This window comes from Nannospalax galili, unplaced genomic scaffold (genome assembly GCF_000622305.1).
Source record: "Nannospalax galili isolate Female #2095 unplaced genomic scaffold, S.galili_v1.0 scaffold389, whole genome shotgun sequence".
NCBI lineage: Eukaryota > Metazoa > Chordata > Mammalia > Rodentia > Spalacidae > Nannospalax > Nannospalax galili.
The window spans coordinates 312,589-338,319 of NW_008360310.1; the positions used below are offsets into that span (position 1 = coordinate 312,589).

The window sequence follows — 25,731 nt, forward strand, 5'->3', positions numbered from 1 at the left end:
TGGCCATCCTGACCCTGTTCGTCACTTCTGCTCCCTTTGTCCTCATGGACCGGTGGCCAACGACCCACGAGGGAAGGGAGTGACCCCACAAGGAGGATCATGAATTCAAGGTTATCCTTAGCTATATAGCAAGTTCAAAGTTAGCCAGGGCTATTTTTGAAAAAAGGCAGTGGGTAATATCTCTCCCTTCTGGGCCTGGTCTAGTCCTTGCTCTGGGTGTTGAGAGCTGAGAAATCACCTTGGGGCCAGAACAGGCTAAAGCAGATAAAGCTGTGCTGAAATAGAATTTAGAGACAGAAGGAGTGGAAGGTGCCAGTCTCATGTCCCCTGTGCAGGCCCAGCTTTGTCCTCAGGCCCTAACAATGATGAGCTGCTGGTCCCAGAGAATGGTCTCCTAGTTGCTGTTGGTTCAGTCAAGATAGAAAAAAAAAGTCCACGCCTGACCTCAGTGTGAAGCATCTTGGAATTTGAAAAGGTTTAGGGCCTTTGGTTGCTTGCTTGCTTGGTTTTTATGCTGCTGATACAATGTGAAGGGCTGCCTTAGGCTCCTGCTGCCATGCCATCCCCACCACAATGGGCTGTGCTTTGAGCTTTGAGCCAAAATAATCCCTTCCTTTGTAAAATTGCTTTTGCCAGATATTTTGTCACAGTAATGAGAAAAATAGCTAATAGATTTATGGAGTGTCATATGGTCATGTGACATTATGTTCCTCTTTCTTTCCTGATTCCTGTAGAATGAAGACTGGAGGGAGAGCCCAGAGCTCAGGGGGAGAGGGGCATCAACACACTTGATCTTGACAATGGGTCAGACCCCCAAAACAGCAGTGCAGACCTAACAACCAGAAGGCTCCTGGGGAAGCTCAGATGTCAGAAGACTGGGTACCAGTGACCAAAGGCATGCAGGGGATAGTGCCAGTGGTAGCAGATGGCACTGGTCTATGGAACCTGCCAGATTGTTAAACACAGAGAGGCAGTCAGACACGTATTGGAAATATTTACAGTGAGATCCCTCCCAGACCCCCAGATTGCCTATCTAGCTCCTGCTTACTCACTTTGCAATTTCATTTCTTATGTTTTTAATGTCCTTCTCTGAAAACCATTTCTGCCATAGAATGTGCTTGCTCCCTCCAACAGCTCACAGTGGAGTACCTACCATTGCTCCCAGTCAGGACAGTGTCTTACAATCCATTATCACTCTCAAAGTCATTGCAGGACCGCCTATCATGTATCTGGTAGTGAGGTTAACTCTGGAAACACAGCAGTGAGTAGCAACAGATATGGCTGTGCTGCATGGACTAAATAATAGAATCTGTTAAGGACCTTGAGTGGAGAGTCCTCTGCCCCCAAGTTTATGTGGATTTGTCATGCTAGGTATTTTCCACTGTCCCTCTTCCTCCTCCTGTCCTGCCTCTTCTGAAACTGTGGTCTCCCTGAAGCCACAGGGCCAAAGGAGAAGAGATAGAGAATAAAGTTGTGGCTTGCAGATTCTTTCCAGAACATTATCAACCTCGTGAACATCATGGGAGCAGCTGCTGGGATGTTGCAGGTGAGGGTAGAAGGGCATTAAACCTTTACAAAGCTACCTAGAGGCAAAAGAACACTTTCCTGTATTTTGACATCTTTATCTCCTTACAGTTGTAGCAACCACCCACACTTATAGTAAACATCCATTATTTGTGTGAGCCCAGGCTAATTTCATTTCTGAGCCTCAATTTCCCCTCTTTTAATATGTGGTTAAGAATCTCTTGTCATTTATTTCATAACATAGTTTTAGCATGACAAAGGTACATAAAACGCTTTAAAGAATTAAGAGCATGTAGCTTAGTGGTAGAGTGCTTGCCTAGCATGTGCAAGGTCCTAGGTTCAAATGCCAGTATCACCATAAAAAGAGAGAGAATTATGAGCAATGGATAGCATTTTTAGCTTTTATTCAATGCACTATTTTCTTTAAATCAATCATACGCTGGTATTTGTTTCATAAATGGGCAACTCAGTGGCTTTGAAATATTCTGGTCTGGATGGACCAGAGAAAAAAATCCAGAACACTATATACAACAGTCACAAACATGAGACACATATGTAATTTAAATTTTTCTAGTTAGTATTTAAAAAGCTAAAAAGGCACTGGAAAAATAAATTTGAATGATATGAAAAATTAGCTCACTATATCCAATATGGAATTAATGTAAAAGTTAGTATTTTAGATTCTGATTTTGTACTAAGCCTGTGTATATTTTCAAGTGTTTAACAGTCACATGTGGCTGTAAAAAATTAGCTACAGGGTTTTGGATGTAGCTGAGTTGGTAGAGTGTTTGCCTAGCATGCACAAAGCCAATTCAATTGCCAGTACTGCATAAACCAGGCATGGTGGCACATGTTTGTAATTCCAGCACTTGAAAGGCAGAGGCAAAAGGATAAGAAGTTCAAGGTGATCCTTGGAGACATAGGGAGTTCCAGGCCAGCCTAGGACCATGGAAGTTTATCATTTTTCCTTTAGATTTTATTTCTGTGTGTGTGTGTGTGTGTGTGTGTGTGTGTGTGTGCGCGCGCGCGCGCACGCGTGCGGGCACACACACACATGCACACACACGCAGGCAAGTGCATGCTCATGAATGTAGTGCCCTCAGAGGCCAGAAGAGTGCATCAAATCTCCTGGAGCTATAGTTACAGGAGGTTTTGAGGTGCCAGACAGACCTAGCTGAGAATCAAATTTGAGTCCTCTGCAAGAGCATTATGTGCTTTTAAGCTCTGAGTCATCTCTCCAGCCCCAAGGTTTATTATCTTCAATCTGGAGGTGAAAAGTAGCAGCAATTATGTGTAACTCTCATCTGGCTAGAAAATTTGGAACTCAATTTTTGTCTTCAAATTAAACTTTCTCTTTTGCATTCTTTTTAGACAAGTAATATAAAATTTGGAAGGTGGTGCAGGCCTATAATCCAGTACTTGGGAGTAGAGGCAGGAGGACTAGTTCAAGGCCAGCTTGCAAGTTTTGAGATGTCTCAAAACCAAAACCCAAACCCTGCACAACAAAATAAGCAATACAAAGGCACAATTGAATGCTGTCACACATGTAGATTGCAAGACTCATTACATAAGCAAAAGAGAAAATTCACCTATGACTTCATTTCCCTGCCAAAACTTCTGCTCAGTTTGAATCCTACCAGAATTAGCTGTTATTCTAAAAATGTATGTTGGATTAATAATCTTCAGCTTTGATGTGTATGAATGAGAACGGGCAGGCACTAAAACCGAACCTCTATTTTCTCTTCTATGCAGTGATTTTCTTTTCAGTCTGTGCTTTATCCCAAATAGATGAGAAATGAGGTTACAGACTCCATTCATCCAGGTTCAAAAGCAGGTGTACACCAAATTCACATTCTAGCACTGAGGTGGATGCAAATGAGTTCAAGGTCATCCTCAGCCACAAAGAGTCTGAGACCAGCCTGGGATATGTGAGACCTGGTGTCAAAAAATAATAAAAAAAAATTCGAAAACCAGGGCTAGGTAGTTGTCAGGGAATGAGGGTCCTGGTTCAAGATTTCTCTACAGATGGGCAGGAAAGGGGGGTCAGGGGTTGGACAAATGGCAGGCTAGCCCTAAGAGGCAATATTTGATGTTCTTGAAATGTCAAGGATAGCTGACAGCCCTCCCAGAGGACACACAGAACCACCTGTAGGAGACAAAGGAAGAACGGAGCTTGTCTCGCAGACCCTTTACTACTTTCTTCCTTCCCTTCCATTGTGCATTTTAGAATAGGGGAGCAGGTGGTGGCTTGGAGGCGACAGAGATTCATGAATACCAGCTCTGAGCAGACTGAGGCAGGAGGATTGTGTTCAGGCCAGTCTGAGTTACACAGAGGCACTGTCCAAAAGAAGGGGGCTGGGTTCGGTTTAATGTAGACTGCTTGCTAGCAACGCAGGAAGTCCTACGTTTGGTCTCTAACACCCCATAACCCTGGGTTGACAGGGCAACCCGCTTCTCCGTTTCTGGCTCCGAAGCCTCGGGGAGAGACTGGGTATCGCAGGCTCCGGTCCTCAGGCGCTGGCTGGGCACCGCAGGCATTTTCGCCCAGCGCCGGGAATGCCTCAACTTAAGCGCGCCCCACAGGCCTCCGCGGGGCTGCCTGCAGCTTCCGGAACAGGCGGCGGGTGTCGCGTCCTGCGGGCCCTTCCTGCCCTTCCGGGCTCTCGGCTAAGGGTTCAGCCCCCGTGTGGGGAAGCGCTGGGCTGAAAGCCGCAGGCCGAAGGAGCTAGGACCGCCTGTGCTGCCCACTCTGGGCGTGAGCGGCCAGTGGTCATGTGACGTGGGGCGGTACCGGAACGCCGGCGGGAGGGAAGCGGCTGCTGCGGGTGAGGTAGCCACGGAGGGACCCACGGCAGCGACGGCACTATGGCCACTCTCTACGGTGGCGTGGAGGGGTAAGCGTGGACGGGCAACACGGGCCGGTGCGGTGCCTGGCGGTGGCCGCACTTCCAGGGCCGCGGCGCGTGTGCAGGAAGCGGCCCCGGGGCTTTTGTGTTCCACAAATAAAGGGATCCCGCACTTCCCTGCGGCGAGCCGCGTGTCCTGAACATCCGGGTTTCCAGACCCTGAGAGAGTTGTGCAGAACAGGTGTCAAGTAGGAAGTTGCTGGGTTGCGGTGGGATTTGGGGAGGAAGCGGAAGCCAGGACTGAGATTTGTAACAGAGAGAACCTGGGGGCTGAGCAGCTGCGGGTCCACTGTCTTCTCTGGTCTGCCCTGATGCTCAGGACCTTCCGCTGTGGCCGCCTGCCTCTACAGGCCTTCGCTTCCAGCATTCCCTGCTCAGATGCAGGTCTGGTAGACTTTGGGTAGTAGCTCTGCTCCTGGGCTTGGCTGTAAGTGAACCATCTGCCTTCTCTGGGCCTCAGTTGCCACAAATGTAAAGCGAGGACAAGGGTGAGCGGGATGGTTTACCTGAGCATGATAAACATTCTGTAAATCTGGGTGTGTAAAATCAGGACATGGTAGAAGGTGAGTCCTGTGTCAGAGTTGCCACAGTTCACTGCTGACTTCCAGACCACAAAGTCTTCTGTCATGAGTTAAGGTGGATCTCCACCTTGTATTTGTGACGAATAAGCAAAAAACTTCATTACAGTGTAGGGTTTTGCACTTAGCTTTGTTATATTCATCTAGAGAAAGTAGAACTCGGTTTTTCAAGTTTCTTAAGAAATTGTTTCGGATTTTTAATTTGCCACCCCATTCATTAACTTGCCTCCTGAAACTCATGTCATCCTTGAGTTTGATCAGTTGATCTTCAGTGTCTAAGACATTCCTGGAAGTACTGATCAGTAGGACACATCCTACCACCACAGACCCAGGATTTAACTTGGGAGGGTTTATTGCTGAAGTCTATATAAATTTCTCCCTGCCATCTGGTCAGCATTTCTCACAGGGTGTGTTGAAGCCCTTCGCAGCTGGAGCTGGGTCTTGAAAGTTGCTCTTAGCTGTTACAGAGTGAAGAGATTCCTGTTCTCCCTTGTGTTTAGCAAAAGTTGCTTCTGCCAGGCTTGGCTAGTTAGGAGGGTAGAGAAATTCTCTGGATTGTCATCCAGCAGAACTCATGTGAGAAACGGACACTAAAACTTAATGTACTCTTGATGCAAAGTGATCTGTACTAACCAGGGGCCTTAAGTAATGTATGGGTTTTCCCACATCAGAGAAATTTGAGGGTCCAGGTGATGAATGAGTCTTGCAGGGGAAGTAGGTCATAGCCAAGGAAGAATGAGCAAGTACCATGTCAGTTACCAGAGTGCAACAGACATCATACTGGAGGTGGGTTTGGGAATGGTGATTGGGTTTGCCCAAGCTGTCTCCACACTGAACCCTAGTCCCAACGGGACTGTGTAAGATTAGCTCCACCTGCAAGTTTTTCTGAATAAAACTAAGTACCCTCTTGTGTTCTGTAGGGGAGGCACACAGTCCAAAGTCCTTTTACTCTCGGAGGATGGGCAGATCCTGGCAGAAGCAGATGGACTGAGCACAAACCACTGGGTAAAAGCCACACTTCTGAGGGGACCAGAGGGCTTGGTTCTCATTTTGTGCTCTGTAACTCCTGTTGAGGTGGTGGCCGGGGTTCATGGCAGCTGGTACAGTCCTACAAGCCTTTGTAACGCCTCCTTCCCTGTTGGGGCCAGCTGATCGGCACAGACAAGTGTGTGGAAAGGATCAACGAGATGGTGAACAGGGCCAAACAGAAAGCAGGGGTGGATCCTCTGGTACCTCTTCGAAGCCTGGTGAGTCTGCTGGAGCCTGGGCCTTATGCCAGCAACACTGAGGCACCAGTGTGGACTAGATGAGTTTGATGACTGTTGAGGGAAAGGCCTCGAGGACCCAGGCCCATGATTTTGCCCATTCTTAAGGTCTCAGAAGCCACCTACAAACTGAGAGTATGTTGTAAGAGCATAGGGCTCCAGAGATCGATTGGAAACTTGGTTTGAATCTCAGCTTTGTTTCTCAACAATTTGTGACTTTTAAGGCAGTTACCTTCTCTAAGCCTGTTTCTTCATTTGGAAACTGTAGGTACTCAGAGTTGCTGGGGAAGTGAGATTAATGTGTTATATTCCAAAGTGGAGAGCTCATTAAATGTTCTTCCCAGCTCAGGTTTTTCTCTCAGATTGCTCTGGCTCTGGTTGCACCCCAGATATGCAAAGGAGATGTTACAGGCACAGCCAGCCCCATGTATGTTGAGCCAAGCTGCTTGCTTTGCCTGTCTTCCAAACATGGTATTGCTGAATCCCCCATTTCTTGCACTCATCCCCAGGCCAGGCTGTTCCTGCAGGCATGGCCTTCTGAGGGGTCATTGTTGGGTGGAGGGCTGGGCTGGATGAGCAGGGTATTGCCAGATAGGTGAGCAGGAGGCTGGTGTCAGGAGGAGGGGTTGAGAAAGGAGCTGGGTTCGGGCTGCCCCGTCTCCTTGCTCACCTCAGTCCCCTCCCTTGTGGCCTAGGGTCTGTCCCTCAGTGGTGGAGAGCAGGAGGATGCAGTGAGGAGCCTGATGGAAGAGCTAAGGGACCGATTTCCCTACCTGAGTGAAAACTACTTAATCACTACCGATGCTGCTGGCTCCATCGCCACAGCTACACCAGATGGTGAGGAGGTGAAGGGAGGGGTGAGGATAAGAACAGGCTTTCTTGTGGGGGAAAGCCCCTTAGCTATTGTTGGTAGAACCTGTCTTTACACATATCTGGAAGGTACCCACTGTCATATTCCCCCAGCTGTCCTTTCATGAGCATCAGTACCTGCTAAAGCAGGGACCAGGGGACTGAGGAGGGAGGGCAGGAAAGGTTTGGGTGGGAAGCAAGGAGTAAAGCCAAGCATATGGTTCCACTGCCGAGGAAGAAGCCCATGGGGGCAGAAGCTGGGGGGGAACTGAGGCAAAAGTGATTAACGTGGAATACTGCTATCTTGAGATTAGTGCTTGAATCTTGACACCACAAAACACTAAACTGGTGTGGCAGTGCACACCACTTCCCAGCACTCAGGAAACAGGCAGACAGATCACTGCAAGTTCAAGGCCAACTAGGTTTAACTGGGTACAGTGAAACCCTCTTTCAAAAATAAAACGGGGCAGATATGGTGGTGCATACCTTTAATCCCAGCACTCAGGAGGCAGAAGCATGTGGATCTCTGAGATGGAGGCCAGCCTAGTTTATATAGCGAGTTCCAGACCAGCTGGGGCTGTAGAGAGACCCTGTCTCAAAAAACCATAACTAAATACTGAATCTCAGTTCTGGTTTGACAGTTCTTCCATCTTGGAGAAGTTATGGGTCTTTCTTGGGTTTCAGTTTCCTCCTGTATGTAGAAGTAGGGATGACTGTGCACCTTGGGGTGCCGATTGTCCCTGTAAGAACGATATCTGGTGTAGTCTTACATAGTTGGCACTCAGTAAAGCCAGGGTCACCTGAAACCTGGCTGACAGAGCTACATTCCCTTGAAGAGTTCAGACTTGTGTTCCCTCTGCCCTCCACTGAACAGAAAGCAAGCTACGATGTTCAAGCTGGGAGGCTGGTTTCTGTCCTCGCTTTTGCAATGGGAAGCTGCTGTTCTGTGTGGGGCCTTGACCACACTGAGACCCTGTGCCCTCTCCCCAGGTGGGATCGTGCTCATCTCTGGGACAGGCTCCAACTGCAGGCTCATCAACCCAGATGGCTCCGAGAGTGGCTGCGGTGGCTGGGGCCATATGATGGGAGATGAGGGCTCAGGTGAGCACACATAGGACCTGGACCTTCCCTTCCTGCCCTCTGGGCTCTCTTAGGACAGTTCCTGAACCTGACTGTTCTGGAGTTCAGGGGTGGTGGTTAGAGGATCACAGAGCTACAGTCTTGCTTCTCAGTGGCCTCTTGTGCCAAGTTCAGATTTGTGGCATGATGACATGACTTACCTATGTTGACTTTTGAAGGCCTATAGGAAAGGTTGAAACTGTGAAGGCTATAGCTGCCTGGGGACAGGGTGTGGAAACACCTCCTACTGTCACCTCTTTTGAGGCAGCATGGGTATATTTCCATGGGCACCTTTGGGTCTGAGTCATGCTGTTACTGCTGGTATGTGTGACAGCTGACTGACCTTGTCTTTGGGAGCTGATATGATACAGGCTCATCCACTCAGTCTCCCCACCAGCTTTCTCTTGTCTGAGCCAGTTAGATGCAGTTTGATTAAAAGCCTCCCTCCCCCATGAGGAACCACTAAACAGATCTCTGACTGTTCTTGGGCTAAGAGTCCTTCCTGGTGAGGAAACTGCCTCCAAGACTGGTTGTCTTCTTCACCCTCTCTGCTTCTGGCAGCCTACTGGATTGCACACCAAGCTGTGAAAATTGTGTTTGACTCCATTGACAACCTGGAGGCGGCGCCTCATGATATTGGTCATGTCAAGCAGGCCATGTTCAGCTACTTCCAGGTACTGCTTGCCCCTGTGGTCACGTACACCTAGCATAGGACCCAGGGACTCCCATGCTGGAGGGGCTGCAGGGCAGAGGGTTGGGGATCCCCAGGGATGTAGGAGCAGCAAGGTAGAGAGGTGGTGGGTAAGGACAGAATTCAGAGTGGTGTGGGCAGTGCAGTCAGATCCAGCATGCCTGCCAGTTCTTAGGAATTTTACTTGTTTTTACAAACATTTAGCAAAGCTAAATGAGTGTATAAAGCACTTTTGTTTTTGTAGTGTAGATGCTCAGATTAACCCCCCCAATATAAAATGTACATGTGTAAAATTCTTGGTGGGAGGAAGAACTTTTTGTGGTAGATGAGTTTTGGGTTTATCTATTTCTTGGTTGCAGTACTTCTCGGGGCTTTTGGTCTGCTAATGTGTGCTGTGACTCCCAAGGGAGCACTGCAGTGTGCTATTCTTTAGATTGTGTAACCAAAGCGATCTTTCCAAGCAGTGATATTGTATTGGGGAAAACAAAACTTTTCTCAAATGAGAATCCTGAAATCCCTATACTTTCTAGAGCTAAAAAAAAAAAAAAAAAAAAAAAAAAAACACCCTAAAACTGTTCTAGTTGTGTCAGTAGACACATTAAGAGGGCTAGCTTGGGTGGTAGACTGAGGGTTTTCTTTTTGGCTAGTGACTCTCCTGTGTCTTCTGTGTCCTTCAGGTGCCAGATCGGCTAGGAATCCTCACATACCTGTATAGGGACTTTGATAAATGCAGGTTTGCTGGGTTTTGCCGGAAAATTGCAGAAGGTACTAGTGGGGCAGGGCTGTATCTGGTTTTGTTCCCCAAAGGCATGTCTAGAGTAGGGCAGGCCTACGGCCACTGGGCCTCTCACTGGATTACCTGAGTCCTGTGTCTCACCTTGGACGTGGTAGGTGGGGTGGAATCAGAGGGCAGGGCTGCACTGGATTACCTGTTTTTTTTCTTCCTGGTGGCCATGTGGCTTGTGCAACCTGCAGGCCTGGGTTTGAGAACTTCATGAAGCTGTTGTCCTTTGAACAAGTTTGGAGAATTAGGAGAAGGTGGGCTTAGGAAGATTTGTTGACTTCATGAGAAGTCTACATGTCTGTACCCTGTTTTCTCCCTGTGAGGCTTGCTCTGACTTGGGCTCCCCAGGGCAGTTCATGATGTGTTTATCTCAGAACTGAGGCTTGAAACAGAGCTGGCCAACAGGACACTGCAGAGCATGGTAGGGTCACCAACAGGACTATCAGTGGGTTTCTTGGGAAGGGTTCCTTAATCCCAGAGCTACGAGATTTCATGGCAACAGTCACAGTAACATGGTACAAAAGTCATTAGAGTCTAGTCCTAGTGCCAGGTGCTCTGGTGGGGGCCACCCTTCTTAAGGCATAGTGAACTAGCACCACCAGGGCACTGGAGGGGGAGGTATTTGGAGTGGTGGGTGGAAGCTTGCTTAACCACATGCTGTGACATGGGCATCCATCCTAACATTGAGGCCACTTCTAGATGTGCCTGAGCTTGCCACCTTACCTAGGGAGAGACTGGCTAGGGCAAGCTGCCTCCTGTATTCTCCAGCTCTTTCCTCTTCCCCACTTCAGGTGCACAGCAGGGAGACCCCCTGTCCCGATACATCTTCAGGAAGGCTGGGGAGATGCTAGGCAGACATGTTGTAGCAGTTTTGCCTGAGATTGACCCGGTGAGTTGAGGCAGGATGGGAAGGTGGATGGCTTGGACCAGGTCTGGCTCATCCTTTTCGTGATGGGACCATCCCATCAAACCCTGTGTATTTTGCATGCTATTTCAGATGAAATTATGGTATGAGAAAAGTTGAGTCTATAGCAGAGTCCTTTGATTGGGTGCCATCTGTATCTGTTTGTGGCAAATTGGTTTCTTGTAGTGCTGTCCCCTCCCTTCTCTCCATCCTCCCTGATGGTGTTTAACCCTCTCCCTTCTCTGCCTCACTTTCATGACTCCTGTTTTCCTCCTTGCTTTTCTTTGCTTGAGTCCACCTTCTGTTTCCTGGCTAGAGGGAGAATGTCTGGATGGGAGTTACTTTAGGGAAACACCCGAGGCACTGGTACGGCTTGGTCAGTCTGCAGCATCCGTTTTCTGCCTATCTTCCCAGGTCTTGTTCCAAGGGGAGCTTGGCCTCCCCATTCTGTGTGTGGGCTCTGTGTGGAAGAGCTGGGAGCTGCTGAAGGAAGGTGAGTCTGTGCAGGGGTGAAGGCAGAGGCTCAGGCTGGAAAGGAAGTGTGAATGGGGCCTTGGCTGAGACCTTCAGCCTGCTGTGAGCCCCATTACTCTGTCCTATCCAGCCTTCTTGACCTGGATGGGGACAGACCATAAGGTATTAAGCCTGTGTTCTACCATGGAGTTCCATCTCTAGCTCTTGAACTCCTGAAAAGATGCTCTAGTCCACATGATTGATTAATCACTTTTTAAAAATTAGAGCCAAATCTTAGAGCTCTGAACACACGCAGTAACCTGTGGCAAAATCCTTAGTCACCATCATTCTGGCCAGAAGGAAGTAAACATCCTAGTGTGCAACCTTGCCTCAGCCAGTTGCATGGTTTCCATTAGATATTCTTAAAACAGCTCAGGGGACCCACTAGATTCCAGCACTGAGGACTTCTGGGTGTTGCATGCTCTGGAAATGAAGGGAAAGCAAGTCCTTTGGGCTCTTGGCTCCAGGACCCACAGCTGTTCTAGAGCCCCAATATGCTGGATACTTGGCATGTGAGTCCCTCCAGCACCTCTTCTGAAGAGCCGTGGTCTGAGCATGTGTCCCCTCCTCCATTAGTCTCCACATAAGCTGCTGGTCTTTTCTCATCCTCATCTTCTTCCCTCCAGGCTTTCTCCTGGCGCTGACCCAGGGCCGAGAACTACAGGCACAGAACTCCTTCTCTAGCTTCACCTTAATGAAGCTGCGACATTCTTCTGCACTGGGGGGTGCCAGCCTGGGGGCCAGGCACATCGGACACCTCCTTCCCATGGACTACAGCATGAACGCCATTGCCTTCTACTCCCACACCTTCTAGGGACTACCTGGCCCCACTGCCCAAGCACAGCTGACATTGGGTGTTAGAAGGGAGACTTAAAAAAAAACAAAACATATGGAAGAAAATAAACGCACTTTACCCTCTCCCCAGCTGGATGGTATCAAGTCCATTGCTGTGCATGACCTCAGCACCTCAGCAGGTAGCCTAGCAGGCTCAGAGTTTAAAGCTCTGCCCCAGATGCTTGGTCTGTATGCACTCAGCAGGTTTTCGGGTAGATGACTCACTTGCTCTGAGCATTCCCCTACTACATGCTTTGTGGTTGCCAGGAACCTATGACCCTCCCAGGGAGTGACCTGAGATGTATCACACCTTCTCCCAAGACTCCCAGTAGAATTTAGGGGCTAGGATGCAGCTAGTCTCAGTTTTGACCTCATAGCATTTGGTAACCATAAGCAAGCACAGGGCATTTTGTTTCTTGTATGAATGAATTGCTGAGGGCCAAGAAGGCTAAGTAGGTACTGCTTAACTAGGTTGCCTGGCTCTGGTTACAGCATGGCACTTTTCCTTCAGACCTCTTCATATCTGGGCCACTGCTGATGAAAAGTGCTGTCAATTCTGGGGGAGGGTCTTTTTGGTTAATCCTACAAAATGCAGACCTGCTCAGGTATGTCTCTTAGTTAATCCCAGATCCATCTAGTTGACATCTAGGATTAACCATTACAGAAGGCATGGATATGCATCAATTCTAGAGTGTTTTTTAGCATTTAAGTTCTTTCTCCTCTCCCTTTACCCCTAGGGATATGACCAAGTGGGTCAAGGATGGGAGAATGACAGGTAAGAGTTGCCCTTTTTTGCTTCAAGAGACGGTTTCACTCTTGTACCCCTGCTGGCTCTTAACTCCAGGGCTTAAATGATCCTTATACCTCAGCTGGGGTTTTCTTTCTACTAAGTATCTTAGGTAATCTCTGCAGCAGAGGCCCAGCAGCTATTCTTGTTTTACCCCACATTGCTTAGGTTCTGACTAGACTCTAAGGGATCTTAGATGCTTCCTTGTCCAAGTCAGGTGATGTTTCATTCAGTGTAGCATTCACCTGAAACAGAATAGCCCTGACTCAGCCCATCAGCTCTTGTCCAGGGCTATACCAGGAGCTTTGTCTCTTCTGTTTTGCAGGGACAACCCTCCCTCCTCCTGGTCTGGAGGGACAATCCTCTGTCCTTACATCCAGCTTAGATCAAACCCTTAGAGTATGGCAGCTGTCTAGTACCTGACTTGGTAAGATTAGAGGGCCAGCCTGACAGTCAGTAGTGAGCCTGGGGGCTCGGTTTTATGCTCTTAACATTCTCAGGACTGTGGTTAAGTGCATTTTGGTGAAATGACTTCATAAATTCTGAGCCCTGCTTCTGTGATTCAGTTAGGGCTATCACTCCCTTACTGTTGTCAGGCCCACAGTTCCAATAGGACAGTGGAGGGCATAGAGCAGGGCAAGAAGTATAGCAAAGTTGAAGAAACATTTTTTCTTTTAGTGGTCCTGGGTTTGCTGGGCAAACACTAAAAGCACACAGATGTGTGCCTATTTCCTGTCACAGTAGGGGTGATTAAATTGTTTATTGTCTCTAGTGAGGCTGGTACACAGGCTTTGATACAGGAAAATGGACTGTACCCTTTCAAATGTGTATTTTTGTTCTACTCAAGTTATTAGGGACTCATGGAATTACACTTCTGGGGTATCTGTGCCTGTGTGCCAACCATGGCAAGACAGCAGCATGCTCTGAGTAGGGCTGTCTCCATTCACCTGTGAGCTCCAGGGGTTGCACAGCCTCATGGGTCCCTCCATTCAGCCAACATTTACTGAATGTCCTCTAGGTATAATGAATACTCTTTAATTAGGGTACACCCTTGGGCTAGGGCTACAACTCACCTTTGAGGCCCTATACAGTCTCCAGTACCATAGAGCACATCCTTTTACAGTTGGTAGTGAAAAGTAATGCAGCTATGCATCTTACAAGATTAAAATTTTATGTGTATGGGTGTTTTGCCTGCATGTATGTAAGTGCACTATGCACATGCAGTGCTCACGGAGGCCTGATCCCCTGAATGTGGAGTTAACAGGGTTGCTAGCTACCACATGGGTGCTGGGAACCAAACCCAGGTCCCCTGCAAGAGCAGCCAATGCTCTTAACCACCAAACCCTTACACATTTTAAATGTCTGTATTTGAATATACATTTCAGTTTCACTTGGTGAAACTTTAAGAATGAGCACATCGTCCCTTAACAGGTTGGCTGTAACCTGCCTATGATAGTATCTCAAGTTATGAATAGTTGAGTCAATCTAGATTTCCTTCCCTAATTCTGGGAAGGTAATAAGGGTTCAAAGCAAAGCCTGGGCCTTAGCCTGGTGGTGAGGTCTCTCAAAATGCTAAAACCCCTAAATTCATAGGCAAATTCAATCTCACTGTGGGGTGAATTATTAGCACGCATATCACTAAGTGTAACCTCAGAGCAAGCTACTTAACCCTAAAGCCTGTGCCTAAGGTGATGCAAGGTGTGTAGCAGGCCTTCAGACTTATCAGAATTGAAAGACAGCTACCAAATCCTTTTGTTTTCTAGGGAGAAGCTGACTTTGCCAAACAGAAAAATTAGTTTTCTTTCTAGCTGGAGCCACAGTGCTGAGTGCACATTTTAAAGTTCTGATTTTTGTAACAGCCTAAAAGATATGTCACACCTTTTCCAAAGGGCACAGAGAAAGCAAAGATGGGACTCCTAGACACAGGCGATGCTCCTTTGTAATCCTACTTGGAAGGGAAACTAGGCAACTGATCCATCTGGAGAAAACCTCCACATCACACCCAGACCCCTGTGGTGACAGTGGCCCAAGCTTACAAAGGTTCCACTCCAAGTGCACTTTATTCTCAATATTGAGATTTTCAACAACTGCCATTCAGTCTGTAGAACAAAATTTTAAAGTAACCCTTCCCTACTTCTGATGCTTTAATGAAAATTATAATTTTAAAGCCTTATCCCTTCCCCAAGAAATATTAGTAACTGCTAGGTAATTTGTAGTGTGGGGGGTGGGGTGGTGAGGGAAACGAGTTCTTAAATACTTGTAACAGGGATAAAGGTACAAAGTCTAGACCTGGGTCAGCTGGGGGTGCCTGGCTTCCAGGCATTGGCACCTCACTGTGGGTACCCACACAGCTGCTGGGCCAGGCAGACCTCCTTTGGGCTTTTGGTTCCACAGGCTGCACTCGATCTTCCACCTGCACCATTGGCCCTCTTTGCCCCCACCATCGCCCCTCTTTTCCCACACATGTATCCAGCAGAGCCTGCACAACCTTCCAGTACCTGGGGACACTATTGTCTGTAGAAAATCCAGAGATCCCACATCTGGTCTGGGAGAAATAGTAAAGTTTCACTTCCATGTCTACTCACATGCTCTCTGTTAAATGGACTTATCAGATGCTTCAAAAGTCCTGATGTGTAGTGGACAGCACAAAGGCTCCTTACAAAAAACTTGCAAAATTATAAAAAAAATTCTGCAGTGGCTGAAGCTCCTATAGATTGGATGACACAGCAGCTCCCTGTGAATCCTGTATTTGGAGGGTTCCATGTAGACCACAGGAAGTTTAAAGGGCTCTCTGCTGACAAAATGCAGCATATTCAACAATGGGAAACTGCCCAGCAATGAAAACACACCTTAAAAACATGCTAAATGAAAGACCACAGAGTGACCGACTCCACTGCATGAAAGGTACATGTGCAGACAGCATGGCTTATGGCAACTGCAGCTGTGAACCCTGACTGAAAGCATGAAGGGTTTTATTGAAGGGATGAAACTGGTTATTGCTCCAGCACCAAAGAACACTACTAAAGTCAGTGACTTGAATGAGGTTCATGATTTGTACAATATGCATCATTAGAGTATGTTTTGAGTATTGAGATTGAATATAGGGTGATAGAAGTGCTGCTGGGCAAGCACTACCACTGAACTACATCCCCAGCCCAAAGCAGTTTCACTTTTAAGTTAGGACCCCATTTTTTATCGCTGTTGGCTCACAATTGGCATGAGAGAGCTCTTAGTGTGGATTTAGAGTGAAACATTTTCTGTTTTAATAGGAAATACATTTTGGAGGCTAGGGATGTAGTTCACTGGTAGAATACCTGTTTAACATGAAATCTCTGATTTGATGCTCAGCACTGAAATGAAAGTAACTGTACATTATTAAACCTGGCACGGAGGAGGCTGAGCCAGGAGGATCAGAAGTTCAAGTTCATCCTGAACTACACATCAAGGCCCTGACTCAAAACAAAAAGATGTTGACCCCCAACAGAGAACAGTAGCCAGGTGTACTATTTCCTTGACTCTCAGGAAAAGTAGACTACCCCAAACCAGCAGTGGGTGGGGTGGTACAGTCAACTTTAATGTTTCCTTGAGCAGATTTACATTCAGTTCCTGTCACCAGCAGCAGCTTCTACAAGGGAGTTTAAAAATGGGAGAAAGAACCCCACCTCCTTTCAAGTTGAGACTGATCAAGTCTGTGGTGAAATCCTCAAGGCACCAGAACAGGTGGTGGAGATGCTTACCCACTGTACCAAACAACCACCAGGACTGACCATTCCTGGGGCATTAAGTCCTATGGCAACCATAGACAGGCAGGCAGTCAGGGTGCCTGCTACACACATCAGCCCTCCTGTTCTCTCTCCATTTGACAAAGTGTCCCTGTTCTCTGGGAGAAGAGTAGCTAAAATAGGCTTTCCCACTGGGTGTGCAATTCCAAATTTTAGTCAATTTTAGTCAAGTTTGTCAGACCTCTAATGGGTTCCCATCCTCACATCTAAACCACAAAGCTCAGTGGTAGTGCTTATCTGAGGTCCTGGGTTCAATTAAAAAAAAAAACCCAGACTTTAGATTTTTCTGGTTTGCTTATATGATTTAAAAAGTCGAGTACTCTATGACAGAAACTAGCCCCAGAACCAGAACTATAACACCCAGGCCTGGGCTACCTCCTCAGATTTCTAGTAGTCTAAAATGCCTGAAAAGGCTTTCCTTCATTCTCTCCATCCCCTGAAGAGAGAGAGAAATAATTTTCATCATGAAGTTTCAGGGTCAAATAACCACAATAACCAGAACTTAGTCTCTAACAAATGAATCCTGAGACCAGCCAGATTAGCAACCAGACTGTTTGAAAAAAAAAAAAAATTCTGTGCTCTATTAAACTCATAGTTGAAAAAAAAATAGTGGCTTAAATTCAACATCAAAATGATGACTTATAGACACGTCTCACCACCGAAAGGTAATGATGTATAGCCTGGCTTAGGGCTTCAGAGAAGTTGGATACAGATGTTCCTAGCTTGCCCCTAGGTCTACAAGTCCCACAAGACTTTTCTATTAAGTTGGTAAGCTAACTAGGGCTGAGCCTGTGGTCTGGGGCACAATTTAGACAACAGAAGAGCTGGGCCACAGAAGGAAGCACTGGAAGCCTAAGGCATTCTACTGGTTAAGCACAGATCACCTCACTGGCTGCTTCTCAAGCTTGGGGCCAGTACATTGCCTCTCCAGTTTCCAGGCACATTCAGCAGCATTATAGTACTAATCAAATATACCTTGTGAAACCAGGCTGAAGACTAACATTCAAATAAAATGAGCTAATACAGCAGGAGGTAGGATGAGCCTCTCAGACCACATCTAGCAGCTTGGCCTACTCTGGCTTCTAGAGAGCTAAACTTCAGGATGGAACAAGGACTCCTCAAGCTTGCACAGAACTTTCCAGCCCAGTGGTCAAAGGAGAGTGCACTGTACTCTGATGGAGACACCCAGTTTCTCCAATCCCAACACATTTCCAACAGTCTTCAGTATTCTGACCTCCCAACAGGCTATAGGAATCGTGTGTGTGTGTGTGTGTGTGTGTGTGTGTCTGTCTGTCTGTCTGTCTGTCTGTCTGTCCAAGTTCCTGAGCTACTCTCCTATGATATGACCTGAGCAGGAAGGTCATCTTCAGGAGATACTATCCTATGAGCTTGAAACAAGGAAAAAGATGGAGGTTTGTGTTTCAATCAGCCTAGGGTTGCCTACAAGTCAACACGGAAGGGTGGGACACAGCTCAAGGTAGGGCTTACCTAGCTTAGTGAAGTCCTGGGTATCCCATCCCTGGCACCAAAACAAAACCAAAAAAATCAAGTCAGCAAAGGAGATAATAAGAAAAAGTTAAAAATTTCAACTTTCTAGATACCAGTCCTTTCATTCCAACCTCAGTCACATATATGCATGCTAAACTGACACTGACTTTATTTGAAGTTGCATGATCTTTCCCTTCCAGACTTATCACACAGCACAATGGCAGTCACACAGAGACCATAACACTGTCAGGCCTCTGCAAGTCCCTGTCTGGGAAGTCCAGTTAGGACAGGATGCTCACTCTTTCACCCAAGTGGGAGCAGTAACACTCCATAACAGTTTGAAGCACATGGAGGGCCAGGTACTCTTCTCCGTGCTGAGTTCCCTGGCATCATTCTGTAAGGCAGAAGAAGCATCCAAATGGAACTGAACTACTTGATAGTACCCAGAAAAATGTATTTCCTTGAAAAAGTACAGAAATCTTTTTCAGGGAATTAAGACAGAGAGCCAGGTATTGACTGGATTTGGGAACAAAACAAAATCTGTCCAAACAGATTCAAGACATAACTAACATAATTCAAGGATTTCTCCAGGCTCACGGTTATGGCCAGAAATGAGGGTTGGTGGACTTTTGCCAAGTAGAGCTGTGGTGGAAAGGAGCTGGGAGTAGATTTCATGAGGATCAAGATGGCAAAGCAGCTCTACAGATCTATCACCTTATAAATGATGAGTGACAGCAGCTGCACGCAGTACCACATCAGGACAGCAGTAATGGACAATTACCACCAAACCCTCCTCTCTGACATACAACTTCCATCCGTTCAAAGTTACATTCAGCCAAGAACTTTTAAGTCTGTGTTTTCTTGTATGGGGTTCAGGGCAGGGAGACAAGGGCTTAGTGGGCCATTGGTAACCCAGTTCATTATGGAAATGCCAGAGGTCATGGGAACTGAACTCATGGTCTGACTTTCATCCTCAGCTCCTTCAGCTTCTCTTACCAACCAGCTTCACAGACTCCTCAAGTAGCTCTCCAGGTGTTCCTCATTCCTGGTAGGTACAATGCAGGGCAAGAAGGGGGTATTTCTTAAATACCACTTTCCTTGAGCAGCTTATTTTGCTTTAACACAGACAGCAGAACATTCCTGACAAGGAAAAAACAACTGCGGGTTCCTTAACTCCAAGGAGCTCACAAAAAAACCATAACAAAACAAAATGGGAAAGTGCTCTAAGCCAGTCAGCGGAAGCCCAGTACTAAGAGGCGTGGCAAGCCACATGGAGCACTTCAGTTACTTCAGTCAGTGTCCAGCTAACCCTTTCCCAACCCAACCCAGCTGTCTGCATACCTTACCACCCCCTTCAGCTCTGCCTTTCTGTGCCCAAGGTCTGGGGACAGACAAGTCCTTCTGGTAACTTCTGTCAGCTCAGTACTTCACTCCTGGAATAAACTCCTTGGCATCTGGGTTTAGGTTACTTTTGCTCTGAAATAAGAACCAAGAGATAATATTATCTCAAAGCAAGCTGTAGTTTCTTTTTCATCATTAAAAAATTTATTAATTTGGTTAGCATAGAAAATAATGAGTCTTATTAAAACTTTTTTTTTTGAGACAAGGTCTCATTATGTCACCCTAGCTGTCCTATAACTCACTATGTAAACCAGGTTGCCTCTACCTCCAGAGTGCTGGGATTAAAACCATGTGCTACCTACCACACTGGGCCTTCATCATAACATTAAATATATGCATCATATATATATATATATATATATAATATATCATATTCCTCCTCTCTTGTCTCTCCCTACCCAAATAGCCTTCTGTCTGCTTTCATGTCATATTGCACTTTAAAGTTTATTTTCAGGCTAGGGATGCAGCTCAGTGGTAGAGTACTTGTCTAGCATGCATAAGGCTCTAGGTTCAAATCCCCAGCCTTGCAAAAAAAGAGAAGATGATTCTTTGCAGGGCCTCAGGCTGTCACTGATGGACTGGTCTTAGAGGTTCCTAATTATTCACCCTGACCAGGCTCCTCCTCCTTCCTGCTTCCCACTCCATTCCCTCCAAGATACTTTCCCTGTAAGTTTCACTCCACAAAGAGCATTTTCATTCACTGAACAGATTCATAACTTAGTGAAAAACAGTATTCCATGAAGTCAAAGAATCTCTATTTTTTCTCATCTTTCTGTACTCATTGGTGCTCTTGTGAATACCCTGAATCTCAGCTCACTGCAGGGCAATAACTCAGGACATGAGCTGTAAGGGAAATACAATGTTCACGGAATTCTGACATCAGAGAACTCACTTCTCTTGTGTAATGGAAGTGGAAAATGGCCTGTCAGAAATGTGTTCCTCTTGATAGGAACAGAAAGTTTTTATAATAGAATGATTCTTACCAACCAGCTTCACAGACAGTAAAAGAGAAAGGCCGGGCGTGGTGGCACAAGCCTTCATCCCAGCACCTGGGAGGCAGAGGCAGGTGGATCTTTATGAGTTCCAGGCCAGCCTGAGTCTACATAGTGAGTTCCAGGTCAGCTAGGGCTACAGAGACCCTGTCTCGAAAAAAGAATAAAAGAAAAAGAAAAAAATAGGACGGTAGACAAGAAAGACAATAGTTAATGGTCCACTGAATCCAAACCTCAAATTTTTATCCCAACTCAGTGCATCAGATAAATGAAAGCTGATGGCAAACCGTTTTACAGTGCTGAGGAGCAACATGGCTTCATGGAACCCATCAGGATGCCCATCTGAGGAGTGAAGACATGACAGCTGAGTGGCTCCAGAGACTTGATGCAGTATGTAGGGCCACACAGAGCATCTGTGACTCCAAACCCCACAATCCTGTCAGTATGTTACATGTGAACTAACGGTTCTTACCAAAATATCTTCAGATTCATGACTGTCACTGACTGTTAGTGAGTTTAACTGCTGTTGCAAGTGTCCCACAGCCTGAGGCAGGTCTCGTGCTGGGATAAACCAGTCCTGGTCCTCTTCATCTAGCATCTCTTGGAAACAGCGGTCCAAGAAGTCTTGCTCCTGCAATTCCTCCTCCACCTGCCAGCAGAGAGGAGCAGCTCAAATGTACTGCCCCAGAGGACTCATCCCTTCTTCTAAGGTTCCCCCACCCCTTCCCTTCAAAAGTCTTCTCTCTGCAGCTCAGAATCATCAGACAGGAGAGCTAAAGACTCTTCTAATGACTGTGTTATCATTTGAGTGAGAACTATCCCCCATACACTCATGAATTGAAAACTTGGTTCCCAGTTAGTAGCACTGTTTGGGGAGGTTTAGGAGGTAGAGTCTTGATGGAGGAATCACTGGGGGCTTTGAGGTTTGAGGTTATAGCCTCACTTCACTTTCTGTTCCTCTTGCCACCTCCCAAATGGTGAAATTACAGGCATGTTTCCAGCACACCTGGATTAAGAGTATCTCAAATTTGTAATTGCTCACACGTTTTAAATCTAAGCCACAAGATTTATGGCTTTGTGTCTGAAATGTAATCCCTCCCTCTCCCACTCCCCTATCCCTCTCCTGACTTTTTTTTTTTTTTTGGATCTTTTTGAGGCAGGATCTCCCTGTAGCTTCAGCTGGCCTGGAGCTCACTATGTGGTCCATGCTGGCCTGGGGCTCTCAGAGATCTGCCTGCCTTTACCTCCTGGATGCTAGGATTAAAGGCCTGCACCACCGCACCCGGCTCTCTCCTGACTTTTTATCAGGCACCCAGGGGGAAAATGACAAGAGCTTACAGTACAATAAAACAATAATAAGGATCTCCCTGTAGCTTCAGCTGGCCTGGAGCTCACTATGTGGTCCATGCTGGCCTGGGGCTCTCAGAGATCTGCCTGCCTTTACCTCCTGGATGCTAGGATTAAAGGCCTGCACCACCACACCCGGCTCTCTCCTGACTTTTTATCAGGCACCCAGGGGGAAAATGACAAGAGCTTACAGTACAATAAAACAATAATAATAACAACAACAACAAAAAACCAAAAAAAAGAAAAAAAAAAAAAAAAAAACTTCCAGTAAGAAGTATCTGAAGAGTCACTAAGCATTTTCCATTTTTCTAAATCTTTACAGTATGGTTAATCAGGGACAAAATATCCTACAAAGTGCATATAATTATTTTTTGCCTCCCCTGCTTAATCCAAGGTTTTTTTTTTAATCTCTTCAATCTTTAATTTTATAAAAATATTTTATTCTATTTTTGTGTATGAGTATATTGCCTGCATGTATGTAAATGCACCTGTGTTGTGCATATCTACAGAGGTGAGAAGAGGGCATCAGATTCCCTGGAACTAGAGTTACAGATGGTTGTTAGCCACCATGTGGGTTCTGGGAATCAAACTCGGGTCCTCTGCAAGAGCAGTCAGTGCTCTTAACCGCTGAGCCATTTCTCTAGCCCCTTATCAATTTTTGTGTGTAAATGTAAGCCATTCACAAACATAAATATCATGTTTCATCTGATGAGAATTCTTCCCTACTTTCCTGAGTTATACATTCTTTTTTAATCTGATTTTTTCCCATTGTCTTATTGTTATTTAAGACACGGTCTCCCTGGAGCCCCAACTGGCCTGGAACTCACTATGCAGACCAGGCTGGCCTCAATCTCACAGAGATTTGCCTGCCTCTGCCTCCTAAGTGCTAGGATTAAAGGCGTGTGCCACCATGCCTGGCTCATTCTTTAAAAAGAAAAAAAAATATATTTTTAATTACACATGTTGGGGGATGGGTATGTGTACATGAATACAAGTGCCCGTAGAGGGTAGAAAAGGTTGTCAGATTTCCTGGAGCTGAAGTTATTTATGGTTATGAGCTGCCTGACATGAGTGCTGGGACATGAACTCCAGTCCTCTGCCAAGAGAAGCAAGCACTGTGAACTGCTGAGCCATTTCTTCAGGCTGCTAAGTCATACTTTCTGAGATAGTTTTTTTGTTGCTGTTATCTGTTTATCTCAGGGTCTCATGTAATCCAGGTTGGGTTCAAACTTACTATTTAGCTGAAGCTGACCATAAACTCCTGATCCTCTTGCCTTTACCTCCCAATTCCTGTGATTACAGGTGTGTACCATCATACACCTTAATTAGTACTTAGTCTTTCTCCCCTCAAAATGACATTTTCAATCTCACTGTATGAGCCTCATACTCATACAACAACAAAAGTTTTGGAGACAGTCTTACACACCCCAGGTTAACCTTGAACCCCTGATCATCTTACCTCTACCTTGCAAGTGCTGGATTATAGGCATATACCACCACACCCATCTTTCAATGAATATTTTTTTTCAAAAAATCAATAATGGGGCTACGGAGATAGCTCAGTGGGTAAAGTGGCTGCTGTACACATGAAGACCTAAGTCAGATGCCTAGCACCCACATAAACTAGGCATGAGAGAGCACAACTATAATCACAGTGTTGGGAGGCAGAAACAGATTGCAAGAGACTGAGTGGCCAGCCAGGCTAGCTAATCAGTCAGTCAGTGAGCTCTGTATTTATTGAAACACTCTGCCTCAAAAAAATGAATTAATATGCTCTGCTTCCCTGGGCCTGCACGACTCCCAGGCCTCTCTCCTGCCCACAGGCCTCTCTCTCCGGGGTAAGTCGATGGCGCCCTCCACAGCTTGACACCCCAACCTCATTCACGCTCCCATCTCTGCGCCGGTCTCTCCTCCTAGCCTGGGTCCTGTCCCATTGCTTGTCTTGGTGCCCCAGACACCTGGGGAACCACCACTGCTTCCCGATCCTTTACATCCAGACCAACTCAGTTCCTTCTCAGGTCCCAGGAGCCCTCAGAGGGCCCTGCCCTCACCTCCTTCTACTTCCCTGGGCCTGCACGACCTGCCAGCCTCTTTGCTGGCCTACGGGACTGACTTTTCCTTTTCCTGATCCTTTGCATCCGGACCAACCCAGCTCCTCAGTGCAGTCCCAAGGAGCCTCTGGGACCGTTTCCTGGCCCCATCTTCCTTTGCATCTCTGGGTGGCATGGCCACCAGCTGCCCTAGACCAGCATCTTTCCTGGGCCCGGCTCCCAGGCCAGTACAAGCCTGAAATTCCTGAGGCTAAAATCTTTCCTGGAGGGATCCTGACCTTAGGAGAAAGCCTGAGAGCCTCTGTTCCACATCTGACTTGGGCCTCTGTGGGAACTCTTGAAGACAAAAGCAATCTGACCACTCCAATATAAAATCAAAAGAGAACAGGAGGCTTAGAGGAGCCAGCTTTTCATGCTCAAAAAGTAAACCACAAAGACACATAAAGTTCACAAAAAGAAGCAGACCTAAACTTGAAGGCTTGAGTCTCACACAAGAATCAGAAACTACAAAAGAAATTCACATGTCAAAATCACAGAGAAAAAAATAACATGAAAAACCAAATTAACATATCCCCACCAAATACCAATAGTCCTCTAGAGGTGAGAACCCCCTAGAGATAATGCAGGACATGGAACTCATAAACATGATAAAAGAATTCAGTGAATTTAAACAAGACACATACAAAGAAATCAAAGAACTGAAGGAAGATAGGGATAAACTTCTGAATGAATTCAGAAAAGAGTTAGAAATACTGAAGAATACTCAGGCTGAAATGAAGAAGGAAGTGAAACACTCAGCCAATTAGAAACGACAGAAGAAAGCCGTACCAATAGGATGAACAAAATGGAAAACAGAATATCAAGACTGGAAGATAAAGTGGACGAAATAGACCACTCAAGCAAATATTATGAAAAATTCAAGAAAGCACAAGAATGGAATATCCAGGAATTGTGTGACACCATAAAAAGACCAAACTTACAACTCATAGGCATACAGGAAGGAGAAGAATCCCAAGATAAAGATAATGGCATAGACCACATCTTCAACAGGATTGTAGAAGAAAATTTCCCAAAATTAAAAAAAGACATGCCCATACAAATACAAGAAGCATACAGAACACCAAACAGACAGGAACAGAAAAGAAACTGGAAGAAAATTTCCCAAAATTAAAGAAAGACATGCCCATAAAAATACAAGAAGCATATAGAACACCAAACAGACGGGACCAGAAAAGAAACTCTCCACAGTACAACATAGTAAACAAACCTACAAAAAAAAAAAAAGAGACAATACTGAAAGCTGCAAAAGAAAAACAAGTCACATATAAAGGACTTACTGCTGACTTTTCAGTGCAAACTATGAAAGCCAGAAGAGCCTGGACCAAAGCATTCCCAGTTTTAAATGACCACAAATGCCAACTCAGATTACTATACCAAGCCAAAATGTCTATTATAGTCAAAGGTGAAAGAAAAATCTTCCATGACATAAATAGGCTGAAGGAATTCATGTTCACAAAACCATCCCTACAGAGAGTTCTGGAAGCAATACAAAGTGCTGAAGAAAGGAACGACTATACCCAAGGGATTGCAGAAAGAACTTCAATGAAGGTATAACGGTGGAAAAGTACAGTTATATTAAGAATATAAACAGAAATAAAAATGACAGGATTCAATACTCATCTTTCATTAATAATTTTAAATATTAATAGACTGAACATCCCAGTCAAAAGACATAGACTAGGTGAATGGATTAAGAAACAAAACCCATCTTTTTTTGTCTGCAAGAAACTCATCTCACTTTCAAGGACAGACACTATCTCAAACTGAAAGGATGGAACAAAATATACCAAGCAAATGGCACTAAGAAAAAAGCAGGCGTAGCAATCCTAATATCGGACAAAATAGACTTTAAACTG

The 25,731-nt window shown here is 46.0% G+C and overlaps 2 protein-coding genes across 4 annotated transcripts in view; one reads left to right on the forward strand and one right to left on the reverse strand.

Moving 5' to 3' along the window:
- The first annotated feature begins 4,181 nt into the window (after positions 1-4,181).
- Positions 4,182-12,057, forward strand: Nagk (N-acetylglucosamine kinase). The gene is made up of 10 exons (XM_008824698.3): positions 4,182-4,418; positions 5,929-6,013; positions 6,157-6,255; positions 6,969-7,110; positions 8,113-8,223; positions 8,803-8,915; positions 9,610-9,697; positions 10,508-10,605; positions 11,035-11,113; positions 11,760-12,057. The coding sequence occupies exons 1-10, from the start codon at positions 4,390-4,392 to the stop codon at positions 11,945-11,947; spliced, it is 1,032 nt and encodes a 343-aa protein (XP_008822920.1). The 5' UTR covers positions 4,182-4,389; the 3' UTR covers positions 11,948-12,057.
- A 2,026-nt stretch (positions 12,058-14,083) lies between these two features.
- The window catches only part of Paip2b (poly(A) binding protein interacting protein 2B), a 47,547-nt gene continuing 35,899 nt past the window's right edge, over positions 14,084-25,731 (reverse strand). Inside the window, exons 3-5 of one of the 3 annotated variants that reach the window (XR_003848023.1) lie at positions 20,890-21,066; positions 19,366-19,500; positions 14,084-19,069 (exon numbers count right to left, since the gene is read on the reverse strand). Coding sequence is in view for 1 of the 3 variants with exons in the window: in XM_008824699.3 (XP_008822921.1) it covers positions 19,444-19,500; positions 20,890-21,066 (234 nt within the window). In the remaining 2 variants the exon portion in view is untranslated. Of the gene's footprint in view, positions 19,501-20,889; positions 21,067-25,731 lie in introns of all 3 variants that reach the window. The other 2 variants (XR_003848022.1, XM_008824699.3) reach the window with 2 other exon arrangements.